At 36.0% G+C, this 18,348-nt stretch overlaps 1 protein-coding gene across 1 annotated transcript in view; it reads left to right on the forward strand.

The window, feature by feature from the left end:
* The window catches only part of PsGEF (Protostome-specific GEF), a 278,552-nt gene that overhangs the window by 38,174 nt on the left and 222,030 nt on the right, over window positions 1-18,348 (forward strand). The window contains exon 4 of the mRNA XM_085823244.1: window positions 13,355-13,436. Within this exon, the coding sequence (XP_085679370.1) occupies window positions 13,355-13,436 (82 nt within the window). The remainder of the gene's footprint in view (window positions 1-13,354; window positions 13,437-18,348) is intronic.

The raw sequence follows: 18,348 nt of genomic DNA on the forward strand, positions 1-18,348 counted from the left end.
GAATCGCACTGTCACCTGTAAGGTGCTTAAGCTGTTGCCAACGATAGGCGTAAACTTACGCTCCTTGCCACGAGGAATTTTCGTAGCTTGTTTGTCAGACAAGTGAACTTTTAATACATATTCAAACTTTTTAAAAATAAATACGTAGAAACTGTAAGGATCTTAAGTTTTACTAACGTTTATTTTATTTTAAATCTTTACTATCACTTCTTATCTTCTACTTCCGGCCAGAATTATAAGCATGAAGGATTTTATGCAAAGTTGTCTGGCGAACGCCAAGTATTTAAGTGTGGCCTTTTTGCCAAGCAGAAGAGAGGAAGCAGTGAGTTCGAAGCAGGCCGCTTACCTTAGAAGTTACGCAGTTGCTATTTGCCTTCCAGGCCAGAGGTTTTAATCCTCTTGATAAATTAAACGTATTGTAGTGTTCACAGTCTCTGTGCTACATACGCTTCCTGTTATTATAAGGCCATTCTTATTCTAAAGTTAAATTAGAGTTTAGTTTTATTTTTATACCTTTTACGTTAGACCCCGAGTGGAGGGTCATTGTATTCCGAAGTACGGAAGTCATTGTATATAAAGAAAAATAAAGGGTCTTGTATACCCTTCGTCTGTATCCTGTCTACTTACTACAATTAGTGAACATAGCTTTAGTAAGCTCTCTGTTCCTAGTCAGGTCATTGTATGTTTCCGAAGAAGGTTAGAAGAAACATTGAACCTGATAGTGGCGCCCGACGAAGAATAACCATGGCCGAGTTTCAAGAAGAACCTGTGCTGCCTGCAGAAACGGCTCAGAATCCAGAAATGCCAGCTGCCGCCCTGGAAGGATTTGGGTACATCGTCCAGACCATGCGCGCTTCGATGAAACCACAAGCAACATTTAATGGAAACTCACCGGTAACCAGTTTTTTGGAAAAATTGGATGACCACTTCATGCTCTACCCCGTGCACGAGTTTCAGAAAGTTACCTTAGCTAACAGCGCTTTGAGGGGCCAAGCGCTTAACTGGTTCAAATGTATCGGCAGAAGTCTCTTGGGTCAAGCAGGAAGTCCCACCTATACTTACGAAAATTTCAAGACTGCCCTACTAAAAGCCTTCCCTGTTGTAAGGGATCGTGCGAAATTAGAAACAGAACTTTTCAGTATATATCAACAAAGAATGGAAAACCTCTCGAGCTTTATTTTAAGAAAAATTCACGTTTTCAAGCTCTTGTATGGAAACCGTCCGGATCCTGAAATAATTCAAGTGATTTTGCCGAGGTTACTACCCCAAGTGCAAGACTTTATTGAATTACGAAATCCGACTACACTGGAAAAGTTATTTGAGCTAGCAATCCAGTTTGAAAGTAGAAGAACGGCGGACGTCGAAAGAAGACGCCAATATCAACAGCGAAACCAATTTGGTACGCCAAGACTACAGCAAACTCAAGCACATGGCTACGGAGAAAAAGCGAATCAGTGGGCAAGGAAACCCGAGCATTCAAAAACAGCCGGCGAACGTCGACAGTTCAATAGCAACCCAGGAAAAAAGTCTCAAGGCCAGTGGAGAAAGAAGGAAAGCACCGAAAGGAAAAATAATTTAAACTAAAACGGATTTCTGCTGACGAGAGGGTGCGGAAATCCGAAGGCCACGAAAACCCCTCTTCCTACAAGTTAAATACAGTAATGGTGAAAAATTTAACTCTTCCGAAGATTGAAGTCTTGGTAAATAATATCCCGGCCACCGCACTCCTGGATACCGGCGCGCAGTGTTCCTGTGTGGCAGAAGTCTTTTTTAGAAAGTATTTTCGCAAATACCGCATATATAATGCGGATAATACAACAGTATTAGCGGCGCAAGGAGAACAATGTAAGTGCGTAGGTAAAGTACCTTTGTACATCCGTATCAAGGACGAACAAGTAAAGGTGATGTTTTTTATAGTAAAGAATTTGCAAGCAAATTTAATCCTAGGAATAGACTTTCTTTCAGACGCACAAGCTACACTGGATTTTAATGAAGCGTCCCTTAAGCTGACAATGAAACCAGTGCGTGTAGAAAAGGTTGAACCGCCAAGGTTAAATCTTGACCACCTGCCTAATGACGAGCAAGATAGAATCCGACAAGTGGTAAGTGAATTTGCTTCCTTATTTAGTGATATTCCAGGATTTACTCAGGTTACTAACCATAGTATTGACACCGGAGATGCATTGCCGGTTCGTCAAAAACCATACCGGTATGATAAGAATAAGGAAAAAATTATAGAATGGCATATTACCGATATGCTACGTAAAAAGATCATAACGCCCATCTCAAGTAGTTATGCTAGTCCGGTGGTTTTATGTAAGAAAAATAATGATTATCCTTTGGAGCATCCAAAAAGGTGGAGATTCGCTATTGATTACCGTAAATTAAATTCCATAACGAAATATCCGGTATATCCGTTACCGATTATAGAAGAAATTTTAAGGAACATAAAATCAACCAAATTTATGACGACTTTAGACTTAACGAATGGTTATTTTCAAATAGGGGTCAGGCCTGAGGACGTGCCTAAGACTGCTTTTATAACCAAGTCTGGCACTTATGCATTTTTGCGTATGCCGTTTGGCCTTTCAGGCGCCCCAGCAACATTCCAGCGATGCATGGACATTGTGTTAAGACCTGTTCTTGGGAAGTCCACATTTATCTATTTAGACGATATCATTATTACTAGTGATAATCTAGACCAACATGTACAGGATTTAAGACAGGTGTTTTCTTTATTAAATGAGGCCGGTCTAAAAGTTAATGTCGAAAAGTGCAAATTTGCAGCCCCTGAATTAAAATATTTAGGTTACAAAATATCGCAAAAAGGGGTCGAGACAGATGAATCAAAAATAATCGCTGTACAAAAGTATCCGACTCCAAACACGGCAAAGAAGCTCTCTTCTTTTCTAGGACTTTGTTCATATTATAGGTCCTTTATAAAAGATTTTGCGGCTATCGCTGAGCCATTGTTAAAATTAAAAAGGAAAAAGGCAAGATTCTCGTGGACGGCCGAAGCCAATAGTGCTTTCGAAAAATTAAAACAAGCATTAACGCAAGCCCCTGTGTTGAAATTTCCTGAAAAGGATGAGAATTTAGAAATTTCAGCGGATGCTTCGGATTATGCGGTAGGAGCGGTACTTTCGCAAAATCAGCAGCCCGTGGCATTTTTTAGCCGAACTTTAAATCAAACACAAAGAAACTATTCCGCGACCGAGAGAGAGGCACTTGCAGTTCTGTTAGCAGTGCAAAAGTTCCGAGTATATTTTGGAAAGGCGCCAATAACAGTGTACTTTGATCATGCGGCGGTAACTAGATTGTACTCAGGGAAAAACTTATCCCCAAGGTTAATAAGATGGGCACTCAAGCTACAAGAATATAATCTGGTAATCAAGCATACCCCCGGAAAGGAAAATATCGTAGCGGATGCCCTATCAAGAATTAAAATAGATGAAGAAGGTAATACTGTAAAGGTGGCAATGCTCACAGCATGTACAATAAATTCCCGAGAAACTGTAATAACCGAACTGGGTAAGGATCCTGAGTTTGGAAGCATTTATGAGTATTTAAAGGATCCTGAAATTTTAGCCATCAAGATATTGTGGCGATAAGAAATAGGGCGGCCCTTTACGAACTAATAGATGGTCTATTATTTTATACAAAAACTACGAATTCCAACAACGAATTTCGACCTGTTATCCCAGCTAGTCTTAGATTAAATATCCTGCAGGAGCTCCATGACAGCCCTTTAGCTTCTCATGCTGGTATTCGAAAAACTACTCAACGCGTACGCGAGGCAGTCTACTTTCCTGAACTGCAAAAGTTAACAAGGGCGTATGTCCAGTCCTGCCCAACATGTCAAGCCGTTAATTATATTAATTTCCGCCCGGCCGGGTTTCTAAATAGTATTAAATGCGAATTTCCAAATGAAATAATCGGCATCGATTTATTGGGCCCTTTCCCAAAAAGTCAGTTAAACAAAAGTCGCTATCTCCTTGTTATGGTTGATCATTTTAGTAAATGGACCGAAATTGTTCCCTTAAAACGAGCCTCCGCGAAATTAGTTACCGATTCTATTTTAAATAAATATATTTTAAAATACGGGGCGCCCCTAAAAGTTATATCGGATAATGGTCCTCAATTTGTAAGTAATATATTTGAAGACATGTGCCAAAAACTGGGCATACGTCATTTAAAAATGGTCCCGTATCGGCCGCAATCAAATATAGCGGAACGGGTCAACAGAAATATAGTGAAAATTATCCGTAGTTATGTTAAAAATTTTCATAAAAGCTGGGATAACTATGTCAATGAATTTGCTTTCGCCCTTAGGACCGCAAAACATGATACAACGGGCAAAACTCCTGCTGAGTTATTTCTAGGCAGAAAGGTTATAACACCGTTAGATAAACTATTTTATGTGCAACAAAGAGCCCCAGAATTTAAAATGGGTGATATAGAAAAACTAATAAAAGAAGCAAAAAAGAATACGGAAGTAGCACAAAGAAAACAGAAGTTATACTATGATCTGAAACGACGGGGAGTAACTTATAAAGTAGGGGATGAAGTTTTAAAAATTAAGCATTCACTTTCTTCAGCACCAGAAGATAAAACTGCCAAATTTTTTCCACGCTTTGAAGGACCATATGTTATAGAAAAAATAACTCACGCTGTTGTAGTGTTAAAGGCAAGAAATGGTGAAACCTGTTCCGCAAATATTGATCAAATTAAACCCTACTTCGATCGTAATAAAATGAAAATCTTTTCAGATCTTTTGCAGGATCCGGTACGGCAGACACCGCAGGTACAAGTTCCAGAGGTGGGAAAACGACAAGTACAAGGGCAAGCCAATGAGAGACAGAAGCAAGTGAAAAGAAAATTGCCCCGCGGAAAAATTGAAGGTAAAAAGAAAAAAGCCGTTCCACCGTCCAGAAAACAGAGTTCACGAACACCCCCAGAATGAAGAAGGGAGAAGGACGACGTATGTGAAGAGAACCAGGAGAAAGGACGGCAACTATAACCCGGCTTTGAAACGGAAGATTGACTCATCCGACAGAACTCTCCGCAGCAAAAGTCGCCGAACTGCGGAAGGGCCATCAGCGGCGGAGGAAAAAGTACAAGAAAAATTTGAACGGCCAACAACGAGGTCCAAGCAGGATCACGACAGAAGTTTCCCGGTTCCACCAAGACCAGCTGCCTTCAAACGGCCAAGACCACAAGCAGAGGACAAAAGGAAGATGTTCAAGGGTGGCCGTAGTGGTGAAAAACGGAAGCTTCCAGAGGAAAGCACTGAAGGGCGAGCCCGTACAAGAAGGAGGATCAACCAAGCTACTATCTGCTATACCTTTAAAGACTGGGCCCAGAAAAGGATGTCTGAATATTATAAAGATAAGTAAAATTTTATGTTACTTTGCAAACTTAAGTTAATCTTTCATTCTTACTGCAAGTGGCAGATTTCAAGAAGTTTTACCTCATGCGAGGTCTACCTTTATCGCCGAAAGGGCGAGAAATGAGTTGTGACCGATTTTCCTATTATGTTTTTCAATTACTCGCGCGTAAAACTAAAGTTGATGTATAATAGCGTTGTGGAAGACTTAAATATTGTAAAAAGTTATTGTATAAATTTTATTTAAAACATTCTAGCAAGAAAGAAGTTTTAGTCTGAAAGACTTTTTGAAATGTAGTATTATTTCAATGTAGAAAGAATTGGCACTTGCTTTGAAAAGAATAGAAGTTAACAATGTACTACTAATGTATGTTTTCAAATGTGTAAAATTAACGGCATGTTGATATGTTCTTATATACATGTGAACTGTTATTTTAAATGTTAAGAAATACCGTGATATGGTAAAAGTGAAAGTAATGTTAAAAATTTGTTATTCGTGTGACTGTAAAGATTAAATCATGACGAATATATGTTAAAGGTTGAATGATGTAGTTAGGCTCTCTGACGCTACACTTTAGAGTTAGCCACTTTTAGAATAGTACCTCAGGGTTTAGAGTTGAAAGTAGGGTGTGTTAAGAGGTCTCGTATGTTGAATTTTAACACGTTAGTGTTTTGATTGTAGGAGGAAGTGTGGCACACGTAGACAGAAACACATTCGTGTTTGGTGTTCTTTTACAACACATGTCAGAGAGCACGGGGAGAGATAATTAAAATAGTCATGAATGAAATAAGAATGTTAAGAGAAGTATATTCTATATGTTATTTGCAATGTCATTCTGTAACATTTCATTAAACTAGTTTTCCTTCCAGATCTCTGGAAGGAACCAGAATTGAATAAAGCTCCTGTTTAGATGCAGTACAGATGAAAAAAAAAAAAAAGAGATTGTTGTATATCCCGGGAGCTGGTATTGCAACAAATTTCTTTCTTTTAAATTTTCTAGTTTCTAGCTAAGTTATGATTGTAAAAGGTTGGCCTCGCGTTAGTTTCTAGAGCTAAAAGTTTTCAACAAGGTCGTTTTAGACCTCAGTTTCAAACTAATTAACTCTGGCGGGAAGTATGTAAGGATCTTAAGTTTTACTAACGTTTATTTTATTTTAAATCTTTACTATCACTTCTTATCTTCTACTTCCGGCCAGAATTATAAGCGTGAAGGATTTTATGCAAAGTTGTCTGGCGAACGCCAAGTATTTAAGTGTGGCCTTTTTGCCAAGCAGAAGAGAGGAAGCAGTGAGTTCGAAGCAGGCCGCTTACCTTAGAAGTTACGCAGTTGCTATTTGCCTTCCAGGCCAGAGGTTTTAATCCTCTTGATAAATTAAACGTATTGTAGTGTTCACAGTCTCTGTGCTACATACGCTTCCTGTTATTATAAGGCCAATCTTATTCTAAAGTTAAATTAGAGTTTAGTTTTATTTTTATACCTTTTACGTTAGACCCCGAGTGGAGGGTCATTGTATTCCGAAGTACGGAAGTCATTGTATATAAAGAAAAATAAAGGGTCTTGTATACCCTTCGTCTGTATCCTGTCTACTTACTACAATTAGTGAACATAGCTTTAGTAAGCTCTCTGTTCCTAGTCAGGTCATTGTATGTTTCCGAAGAAGGTTAGAAGAAACATTGAACCTGATAAAACTATATGAGCTTATTTAACTTTTTAGAAATTCAACTGTCCAGCTGTTCTCGTTTTTCTATTATAATTCCAAACATTCAGATAAGAACTCGTTGAAATAATCTGTTATATTTAATATTTTGAATTTTGTTTTGCATAGAGTTTCTTGCTTAGCTGATTTAAGATTTTCTTATTTAAGAAATCATATTCGAGAAAACATGCGTGCTTAAAGTATACTTAATATTATATCATTAATTTATTTAATGAAAGGTTTGGTTTATGAGCTCACGGTAAAGCCTCGAGGGCTATCTGCCTAAGGGAAGGGATGCCTTCGTGGAGGACTTTCTAAGGGAAACTGGCTCGTATAGACGTTACACATGGAGAAAGCCACGAAAACTTTCTTGCAGCCAGCCCGCTAGTGGAATTCGAACCTCGGACTGAACTACCAGTATTCATAGACTTTACCGCTCGGCCGCTGGTGAACTATTTAATGAAAGAGTAAACTGCTTCAAAACATTATAATATTACTTCTCTATGCAAATAAGCTGCACCCAAGCTTACTGGAGGTAAAAATTTAAATTACATAGAAAAATTGAAGGCATACAGAAAGCTAATTCAGATATTGCGTTCACGGAACTAAACAACTCGCAATGACAGTAACTAAACAACTGACTAAAACGCTCTGTCTCTGGTCTTTTATAGATTTCAACCGGTCGCGAGATATTTCTCGTACTTTCTGCTTCTGAAAATTACTGAAAAACAATAAGAGGATGGAATTACGGTTACGGCTAACATAATGGTCAATTACATTTATTTGATTTCAACATAATTCTTGATACAAATTAGCGAGATAACCATTTACTCAATGCTAAATGCACGTCCTCCTGTATTCTTACTTTTCCGGCATAGCTTTCTCTTAAAATTTGTCTCGCGTTGCATTGCACAGGGGAATACCAAAAATTTTATTGTAATTCTTCTAAAATTATCTAACTAAATACAAAGTTTGTAGCAATATATATCTTCTATAAAGAGAACTGGAATTTTATTTGTATCACATATATCACATATTAGGAGCATTGATTTAAATACATCCATTTTTTAAAAGAGGAAATATACGTTGTAATCAAAAAGACAAGCTGTGACACACACACACACACACACACACACACACACACAAAAAGAAAAAAAAAAAAAAGAACGATACTGGTCCAATAAATCCCTGTACCTCTACAGAATCAGTTCTCCATGACATTAGCATCTTCAAAGTAGCCCCCTTCAGCATCCACACACTTCTGCATTTGGTGCTGCCATTGTTGGTAACAGTTCTGGAACGAGGTTTTCGGAAGGCCCTTCAGAAGATTCTCCGTTTTTGCTTAAACCTTTCCAAATGAGAAAAAAAAGGCTTTCCTTTAAGCACGGTTTAACTTCAGGAAATAAAAAAAGGCGCACGGAGCCAAATCAGGGGAATAAAGTGTCCCATCACAATAATGCTTTTTTTGGTTAGAAACTGCTTGACAGATAGAGCCGTGTGAACGGGCGCATTGTCCTGGTGCAACAGCCATCCATTACTCCACAACAGTGGCCTTTTTTCCCTAAGTTTTTCACGAAGTCTTTTTAGTACTTTAGTGTGGTAGGGTTGATTAAGAGTCTGACCACTGGGAACCCCTCAATCATTACCATTCCATTAATTTCGAAGTATTAGTATTGCTTTGAGTATTGCCAATTAGTATTGCCTTGAACTTTGATTTTGACATGCGTGCTTTGTCCCTTACCCCTGAAAACCGCTTCATTCAAACACACGTGCACAAGACAAAGTTTCATCTCCATAAGCCTCAGTTAATATTTGAAATGTTTCCGTGGCTGATATCTTAAGTTTCACAAGAAACTTGATGTTGATTCACTGTTTGGTTTTTATATTAGGCACTTTTTCCGGCAGAATGCGGTTGCACATGTTCACTCAATGACGAATATTCCCAACTCGTGTGATCGGTTAAGTCGAAACTAGTCGCATGGTTAGAGGAGATGCGTGGGATGACGCCATAAAACAGTTGTTGCCAACTCCATTCTTTTTTCAAACTACACACTTAGTCTCGTTTTTTTTTTTTTTTTTTTTTTTTTTTTGTGTGTGTGTGTGTGTGTGTGTCACACCTTGTATCTTAAATTGATTGAGAAATCCAATAACTTCCAACTGTTTTTCTGATGACAGTAAGTTGAATAAAAAAAATTTGGCAGAAATACCAAATGAGATTGTTGTTCGGAAAATATAAAACAGAAACTGAATATGCTTGATTGCAGTTTACGACCAATTAAATAAGTACGATTTAATTTTTTTTAGATATTGAGATAGTCGAGACATTAGATTTATAAAGTTAATAAAAGAATTTTTTCCGTAATTTAAGTCCCGACGAGGTCATTGCTTATTTTTCCCGTCTCTCAGCATCGAAATAATCTTATGTCTATACAAATGTACACCTTCTAAAGTATAGTCGTAGTTAAAAAAATTTTCCAAGCAGGTGGTGTTTTTTAGCGATTTATTGAACAACATGAATGAATAGCCTAAATGAATTACTTTATTCATTGTCCATTATTTACAATGTCTGTCAATGAATCACATGATTTTTATCTCAGACTGAGAGCAGTAATTTTTCGAGGTGTTTAAAAAAGGATAAAGCAATTACCTGGACTTTCCAATTGTCTGGAAAGACGGCGGCACTAGCTAATTCGTATATTTGGAATTCTACTTCATTGAAATCCCAGCCTATCTTTTTTAGTGAAATGGAGCCCAAATACTCTGATTAAGAATATTTTTAGATTTATTTCTTTATCGATAACCCTTTTTTAGGGTTACAATTAAATTTGTTTTTTTATGTTGGAATTTTTACTCGTTTGTCATTTATTTCTTTTTACACTAAAACAGTTTCTGCTATCAATCTAACTGCAAAAGAGAAGGCCTTTTTGTTTCTCGTCTGAAAGGAAAATTAAATTAAATCTATGCTAAATCGAATTTTCATATTCTCTAAGGTGAAGTTTGTTATTATTAACACTGAAGTTGCGTAGCAGATTTACGATATAATTATGTCAAATGCTACTATCTCGTGTCAGTTATGTAGCATTCTGAAAGACACATGTACAGAAAAGTTTTTTTTAATCCAAAGCACCATTTTTTAAAGACATGAAAAAAGCATTCCCTTGTTTGGTAAAACATATGTACAGTATTTAATGCTCAGATCGCATTTAGTTTTCAATAAATAAAAATTTATGAAAATTTCTTATCTGAATCTTCAAACTATTTTCACAAATGAGAAACTTCACTTATAATTTGTGTTCCTAACTAATTTACAACTTTTTTCTTTCTTATCTAATTTCTTTCTATCAAATATATCACAATGAACAATACACAAATTTCCCCTTCTATTCGCTCATTTTTTAGTAGCAAGATAGATGACGTTCATGTCTATTTTAATTTATGTTTAAAAATCTTGCTTGAGTGTAGTTGTTTATGTTTTTATCACATTCTGTATTTAACTATTTTAAGCGAGAATAATGATTGAAAAATGTGAAACCTCTCAGATTTTATATTACGCCCAAACGGGAGTTTTTTTAACGTTTTGTGTGTTACCTTTATTTATTGAATATCATGTTCTTCGCACTTCTAAACCATAAAATTCCATTCAAGGGCAATATTGCAAAACATTTAAAAGAGCGCATCTTTAGAATTTCCGATACACAGTCTCGCGCGCTGGAAATAATTTTTTTTTCGTACAGTGTTGCCAATGCTCGCTTTGAAATCGTGGTGTTTTCTTATTCAAAACTCACAAATGCTTTACAAAATATGAAACAGATAATAAAACAAATTCCTAATTCCAAATTTGGGCTTCCAGATGCTCATATTTGGGTGAAGACGCACGTTACTCAAAATTGGATAGCTCTAGGTATTGTTTTATCACAATGCGGAAACATACAAACATACATTTATGCAGATCCTTCATCATTTATTTTCTTTAAGTGTAATACAGGGCTCTAATATTGTTTGGCAACAGTTTAAAAAGTGATTCGCCGTCTATAGTTAATCAACGCAAATGCTAAAACGAAATTAGTAGCCTTCTGGGCAAATTGCCCCTTTAGCCTAAATATTGATTTAAAAACAAATTTACTTTTTAAAATAACATTTTAATGATTTAATTATTTCGCAAACGAACAGAACTCATTATAATGAACGCTGTCTCTCGTAGATGCTAACTAAACGAATTTTCACATTGCTGTGACATGATTTTAGAGGAAAAAAATCGATGATTATTTGAAAGACCTTATTACATAACATTATGACAGAAAAATATTCCTTTCTAAATAGCAATAATCACAATATGACAAATTAGAAGATAACAATAATTACAATGACAGCGAATTGCCATTTATACAGAGAATTTATTGATACAATTTTTTGATAAAATGTGAATACTTTAGCGTAGAGAATTTTATTTTACATAAAAATGGAGGCCTTGGTTCTCTGTGAAGAGATACTGCCAATAGAGGCAAACTATTGGAGGGACTACGCATAGGTTGTAAGCCTAAAAAATTAAAAACTCAGTATGGATTTATTCAAAAAGTCTTGGACATTAAGAAGGACCTTAAGATTTCAGGTAATATACTCTAGAGTTCCTCACTTTTATTCTATCAGATTAAGTGTAGAGAAACAAAAAGAACAGAAACGTAAACTCAAGAAGGGTTAATTACTCTTAATTTTCTCAAAATAAGATTTACAGTCGGCCCCTTCCTCAGGGCGTACAACAAAGCCTCCACTTGGGCTTAAACTCAGAATGTAACAAATAAGAACTAACTAATGACTAACTAAAGAGATTGAGCCGAAGCTAAGACATTTCTAAATCAGTTGTTCTGTAATGTTAAATTTCCCAGCAAACTATCAACAGGCACGTAATATGAAGGAACGCAGTCACAGTTTAGAAAGACGTAGCCCAAAGGAGTGCGCGGGCTACTCAGGAATCGTAACTCTCTCTAGCAAAGTCAGCAGAACTTAAATACTATTTTCCTTCTCATTTGTATTTAACGCGATTCTAAAAACTAATTCTGGTAGGAAGTTGTAAGCTGAAGCTAGGAAAGGTGAACTAAATTAAAATAACTGTTATAAAATTAAAATATGCCTTACAGTACAACCACTCTTGACAACCAGAAACCCTTTAGAGGTGATAAATGTCGGAGTAAGGCTAGATTTAGTGGAAAATATCCGTAGAAAGAAAGATGGTGCATCAAGTGTTTTGAAATATCTCGCTTTGGAGACCATTATTGGCAGATATCCACCTACTATGTGGCTGTACATTTTTACTGATGTTTATCAGTTTGACTGCCATTTTAACATTGAGGGTTGGTGTGTTTTCGGATATTTTTTCTTTTTACGTCCCAGCAAGATACATCGGTGCCTTCTTTGATGATGAAGTAGTAGCCAGCCACTAAAGCAATTATTAGCTATCCATTACAAGTTTGTAAAGGCAGAAATATTTCTGATTCTCACGAAGCTATTCAGTCAATTAGCTCTGTTGAACAACCATTAACACCTAAAATTTTGCAATGTAAAGAATTCCCGAGAACTCGCACTTTAAAAGGTAACAAATTATTCTCCAGTGGGTGCCTGGCCATTATGGTTTTTGGGGCAATGAACAAGTGGACTTCCTTGCAGAAAGAGGTTCAGCTTACTACAAAATCCTAATACAGCCATTTCTTATCGGAGCATTAAACTGTTTTTTTTTTAATATTTACATCTAATATTTTACGAGATCTTCATAATCGTACTTAAAATGTTGGAGTACGTTAAGTCCGTCTCTTATTCCTGGTTGTCCAAGACGCAACGCAGTTTCGGCTCTCCGTCTTTCTATAGGACATGATTGCCTTGCCGCTCACCTCCACCACATAGGCATTTCAAGCAATCCTACTTGCCTACTTTATGATTCAGGAGAAGAAACAGGCAGGAACCACCTGCTCCGATATGGGTCTCTTCGTGGTCTTAGAGAGTCAAGGAACTAAGAAGCAAGAAAGCTCCTTAGGCAATGACTTCAATATTTTTGTTCTAGTTATAGTGTTTGTAACCTCCGTTTTTACGATTTTAGTTCTTTGTAACTTTTTGCCTAGCCACTGGAAGTACAACAAATAGCATTCCTTATAAAATATAAGATATATCTGAAAGAAATGCGTCAGTTTAAAAACTAAAGAGAATTAAATGTTTTATTAATTACTGAAGTATTTATATTACTGAACTTGAATTTGAACTCGCCATTGTTTCTTGTTGCAGATTGCTGTTCCAAGAAGCAGTGCCGGATTTGGATTTACTGTTGCTTGGACAAAGCCTCCTCAAGTAGATTTTATCAATGAAGGTAAGAATGTGCATGAAAGTACTAAGAATATAAAACCTTTTGGTGAAATTTTAAGTGAATGTGAGACAACGGAATTCATTTCAACTTTTTCTTGAACAATTACATTAAAAACGAATTCAGAATTTATATATTGTAAGGTATATTTTAATTTTATAGCAGTTATTTTAATTCTAAAGTGCTTTCTTATCGATTCTTGTTTTGACTTACAACTCCCTACCAGAATGAGGTTTTAGAACCGCGTTGAATGCAAATGAGTTAGAAGGAGTATTAAAGGAAGGTTCAACTTACTCCGAGAGAGAGAGCTAGGAATCCTGAGTAGCGCGTGTTTGTCTTCGGGCTAAATATCTCTTGAAGCTGTTACGCTCGGCTGTATATTACGTACCTTTTGATATTCGCCGGCTAGTTTAAATTAGGGGCCAACTGCGTTAGCTGATTGTGCTAGCTTCGACTAAGTCTCTTAGCTAGTTCTAATTTAGTTTTTATTTCTTATTCTTTGTTTAGGCCCAAATGGAGGCTTTGTTGTAAGCCCGAGAAAGGGGCCAACGCTTCATCCTATTTTGAGTGATATAAAGGGTAATTAATCGTTCTGGAGTCTACGACTTTATTTGGACTCAGCGATAAGTCTGCTAACAGTTCACTAGGTTCTTCGACACTTACTTTAGACAAAAAGAGTGAGGAATTCTACAATATTAACAACTATAAATAGCCATTTTAACTACGTTTAGTTCGAACGGAGAGTTTATTTACAGAAATTTGCGAGAAAATTTCACAATTATCTTTTTTCAAGAAAAATTGAAACATTTTTGACAAATTTGCAACCCTTTTTGATAAATTTCTTTATTTGAATAATAGTCATATTATTAATTCACTTTCTAATACTTGGAGTTCTTTCTGAGACACAAATAAATTTGAATATTTGAGTTCTTAAACCTTAACCTTTATCCTCTGATCAGTATCCATACGCATTATGGAATCAGACTTTCATATTAAACAAATAAAGAATACGGAAGCCCTGAGAATTAAATACGGTATTCACTCGAAAGTAAGACCCTTCAAATTCCTTCTTTTACCATACGATCTTTCTTACATTTATTAAACATTCTAAGGAAACAGATGTAAGTGAATAGTTATTTTGTTTTGCAGTAACACTGAGAAAGAAAAACTTGCTTTATTATCCTACCTTCAGAATTTTCTTATAATAACAGTTCCGCTAGTTGTGGCACAAATTGAAAGTGCTCAGCTAGACGTAGTTGTTACAGTAATTAGTGGTAGTTGTTTTGACTTGAAATCCAACTTCGTTTAATATCCAATTTAATTCACTTTACAAACACATACAGATTAATACGACTATTTAAATAGAGCATTTATTAGAATGATCAAATGAATCTTAATGATGATGAAAAACATTCAGTATTTCAATTACTTCACATTTTAATGATGAAAATATTCAGTATTTCAATTGCGTAGCTTAACTGCTGCTTACTTAGAACGAGAATTTTCCGGTCACAACATTGCAAAACAAAACTGGTTGCCCTATTCATACATCGGCTCTAGTGCAATTCTGAGATTTTTCACAAATGAAAATAGATCGATGTATACATGGACACCGAGTTCGTGCAATTCTTTGATTTGTTATTTTGGTTTTGTGTAGCGGCCATCTTGAAATCGTGCCTTCCTGGCGCCAATCTTGGCATGAAAAAAATCGCCAAAGAAACAAGGGTCATCCAATTGTAAACTTTTATTCATACATCAAACAAAATTACAAAACAAAGGATTAATAATTACAAACTGGAAATGCTAAATTCAGTAGGAATGGCAACAGTAGTTATGCGTTTGGTATTTAGGGTTAAATAATTTATTTAGTATTTAAACAGTGTAATTATTATATGCATTGTAATAATCAAACTTCTTCCTTTCGTTCTGCAATTTCATATTTTAGGGTCATTAGATTATTTTTTTAAAGCAGGAGTGATGAAAAATGAGCAACGCTTTCGCCGGGAATCGAACCACGGAGCTATGGAATACGCGCTCAGTGTGCAAACCAGCACACCACGAAGGTATGTCAAGAAGGCGGGCAAAATACCTTATATATTCCCCCTTCTAAAGGGCGACTGGGGCTTTAGGGGACCCAGTCGAAAAATCCTGGGTGTGGAGAATCATCATCTACCACCCTTTTAGTTCGGGCACCACTGTAGAGACATTAGGAATTTTGAAGCTGGAGTGATGAAAAGTGAGCAACGCCCTCACCGGGAATCGAACCTCGGACCTCTGGAATATGCGCCCAGCGTTCAGACCACCACACCATGAAGGCATGTCAAGAAGGCGTGAGTAATACCTTATAACTTAACAAAATATAATTTTATAGGATTCCATAAAATTTTAGCGCAAAAACACAGCAAAAAATGCGGGTTTATTTTCGAGCAAAAAGAGTAATTGCTTTTATAAAAAGATGTTAAGGAATTTAAAAGAAACTGTACAAGCTTTTCGACTAAATTCTGAAAAACATTAAGAATTTTTAGAATTATTTAAATTTATTTCATTTTATAAAAATAGCTATTGACTTCTAGTTAACAACAGGAAGAAACGAATGCTAATGAGATGTCATGTGCAGTATGCTCTCAGATAGTTGCATATGCCTTAAAAACAGAGATAACAAAAAGTCATTTCACAAGAACAGGACATCTTTATTGTCCCTGCTGCTAAGTTCAGTGATTTTATGTGAAACAACAAAGACAGTCACATCGAATATAAAAATTGTATTACATTCACATCACAGATTTTAGAATCAATGAAGTAGTTTACAGATTTCATTACGATAATGAATTGAATGAAGAATTTCTCTTCACAGATCGAAAAACTTATGCTTTTTAGAATTTATTTCATATTTAACATATCAAGATTGGTATGTTTACAGTTAAAAAATGAATTTGAAATTTTTTAGCCCAAAGGGGCGTTAACCCAGAGGGGTTATTTATTTTGTTTTGGCATTTTGTGACGTTTCACTAAACGGCGTTTCATCTTTCTAATTGTTGCCACCAAATATTAGAGCCCTGAATTATATTTAAATAATGAAGAATCTACATTTTCGCAAACAACAGTACCTAGAGTCATCCAATTTTGAATAATGAACGTCTCCGCACGAAAATGGGCATCTGGAAGCCGAAATTTGAAATTTGTTTTATTACCTAGTTCATTTTTGTAAAGCATTTATGAGTTTTTATTAACAAACTCAACGATTTCAAAGCGAGCAGTGGCAACGCTGTAAGGAAAAAAAAAAAAAAAAAAAAAAAACATTTTTATCTTCAGCACGCGAAACTGTGTATCCAAAATTCTAAAGATATGTTCATTTTAGAAATATTTTGCGATATTGGTATTGAATTGAATTTTATGGTTTAAGTGCTAAGAACATGATATTTAATAAATAAAGGTAACGGACAAACCGTTAAAAGAATACCCCTTTAAGCGTAATATAAAATCTGAAAACATTCAGACTTTTTTGCCTTTTTTTGTATTATTTTCCAACTAGGTGTTTTAGGATTAACTGTTTTTGCATCTTTTATAACACATCAGTTTTACTTTGCTTAGTCATCAAACCTCAAATCTTCTTGACATTATTTAAATTTTTAATTCTGTTAATGCATAATTTTTATGCATTGTCTTAATTTTATGTTGAATAAAATCAGCTAAAAGTAACTTAGCGCAGTTCATACATTTTTATTTAAATGCAATTCTGAGTTTTAATGAAACCAAAATTTTGGAAGCTCTTAGAGAATACCATGACCCATTCATAATTCTTAAGGCTTGACATGTTCTGAAAATTAGAAATTTTAATATAAAATACATTAGCTAAAGAAAATGGTGCATACTTGAAAGGACCTATTCTCTCCAATTATACTGTACACTCACTTTTTCGAAAGCAAAATTAAATTTAGAAAAGAGATATAACCTCTTTGTATTCATGAGAAAAACTTCTCAGAGAGTTTTCTTCCAAGAGATTAATTTTGTTTTGTTTTAGCCTAATTTTTCTGTTCATATTACTGCTGTAGTAAAAATTTAAAGAAGTTATTTTTCTCTTAAGTATGTCTGACTTAAGATAAAACTCCCGCGTTTTTTTGCAGTGTCATAGGCTGCTTTCAAATGTTTCTTTTCTGTTTATTTTACCGTTGCTTTATTCGCCTGTAACTGTTGAAATTTATTTCCGTCATACATATTTTAAAAATTTAGTGCAATGAAGTTTTTAACTTCGTCGTAGCATTCAGGAAGTAAGTCTTGCTTTCCCTAAAGAGAAGAGTAGTTCAACCCCTCTGTATATCTTTTAATTTTCATGATAGAGCTGCGTTTGTTCTTTTCGAAACAGGTTTTGTAACATATTGTTACGAAATGTACAGGCACGGTAAGATGGCTTCCCCGGAAAGCAGTTTTAGGGTTGCCATAAAATGGCAAAGGAAGGCAAAGTTGCCATATTTGGCGAGAAATTTCGGCGATATCCCATGGACGAATGGAGAACCTTCTGGAACGTATTCTTACCGGTTTAGCCCAGAACGTTCTCGAACACAAGCCGAAAGCTATATAAACCCTGCTGGTCCGTAGTCAGTTAGTGTGTCTCGAGAGTGTGCTTCATCAAGAATGCGAGTTAGAGGGCCTCGTCTGGAGTGCGAGTTAGTATCGAGAGTAAGTGCCTTGTCGAGTGCGAGATAGTCAGTATCGAGTTGGTGTTTCGTCTAGCGAGTCAATCCCTGCGGAGTCGATACCCCCGAGTTGACAGCCGGATAGCGAGTGCCGAGTGGGTCGTCGAGTTCACCGAAGGAGTCTCTTAGTATATCGCGGTTAGTGCATCGTCGAGAGAGCGTGCTGAGCTCCGGGAACGACTGAACCGAAGAGTCGGGAGCCGTGCTCTGTGTGTCGTCGAATG

The sequence above is a fragment of the Stegodyphus dumicola genome, chromosome 9, assembly GCF_044657685.1.
Source record: "Stegodyphus dumicola isolate Sdum_Otavi_A_Nest chromosome 9, ASM4465768v1".
Taxonomy (NCBI): Eukaryota; Metazoa; Arthropoda; class Arachnida; order Araneae; family Eresidae; genus Stegodyphus; species Stegodyphus dumicola.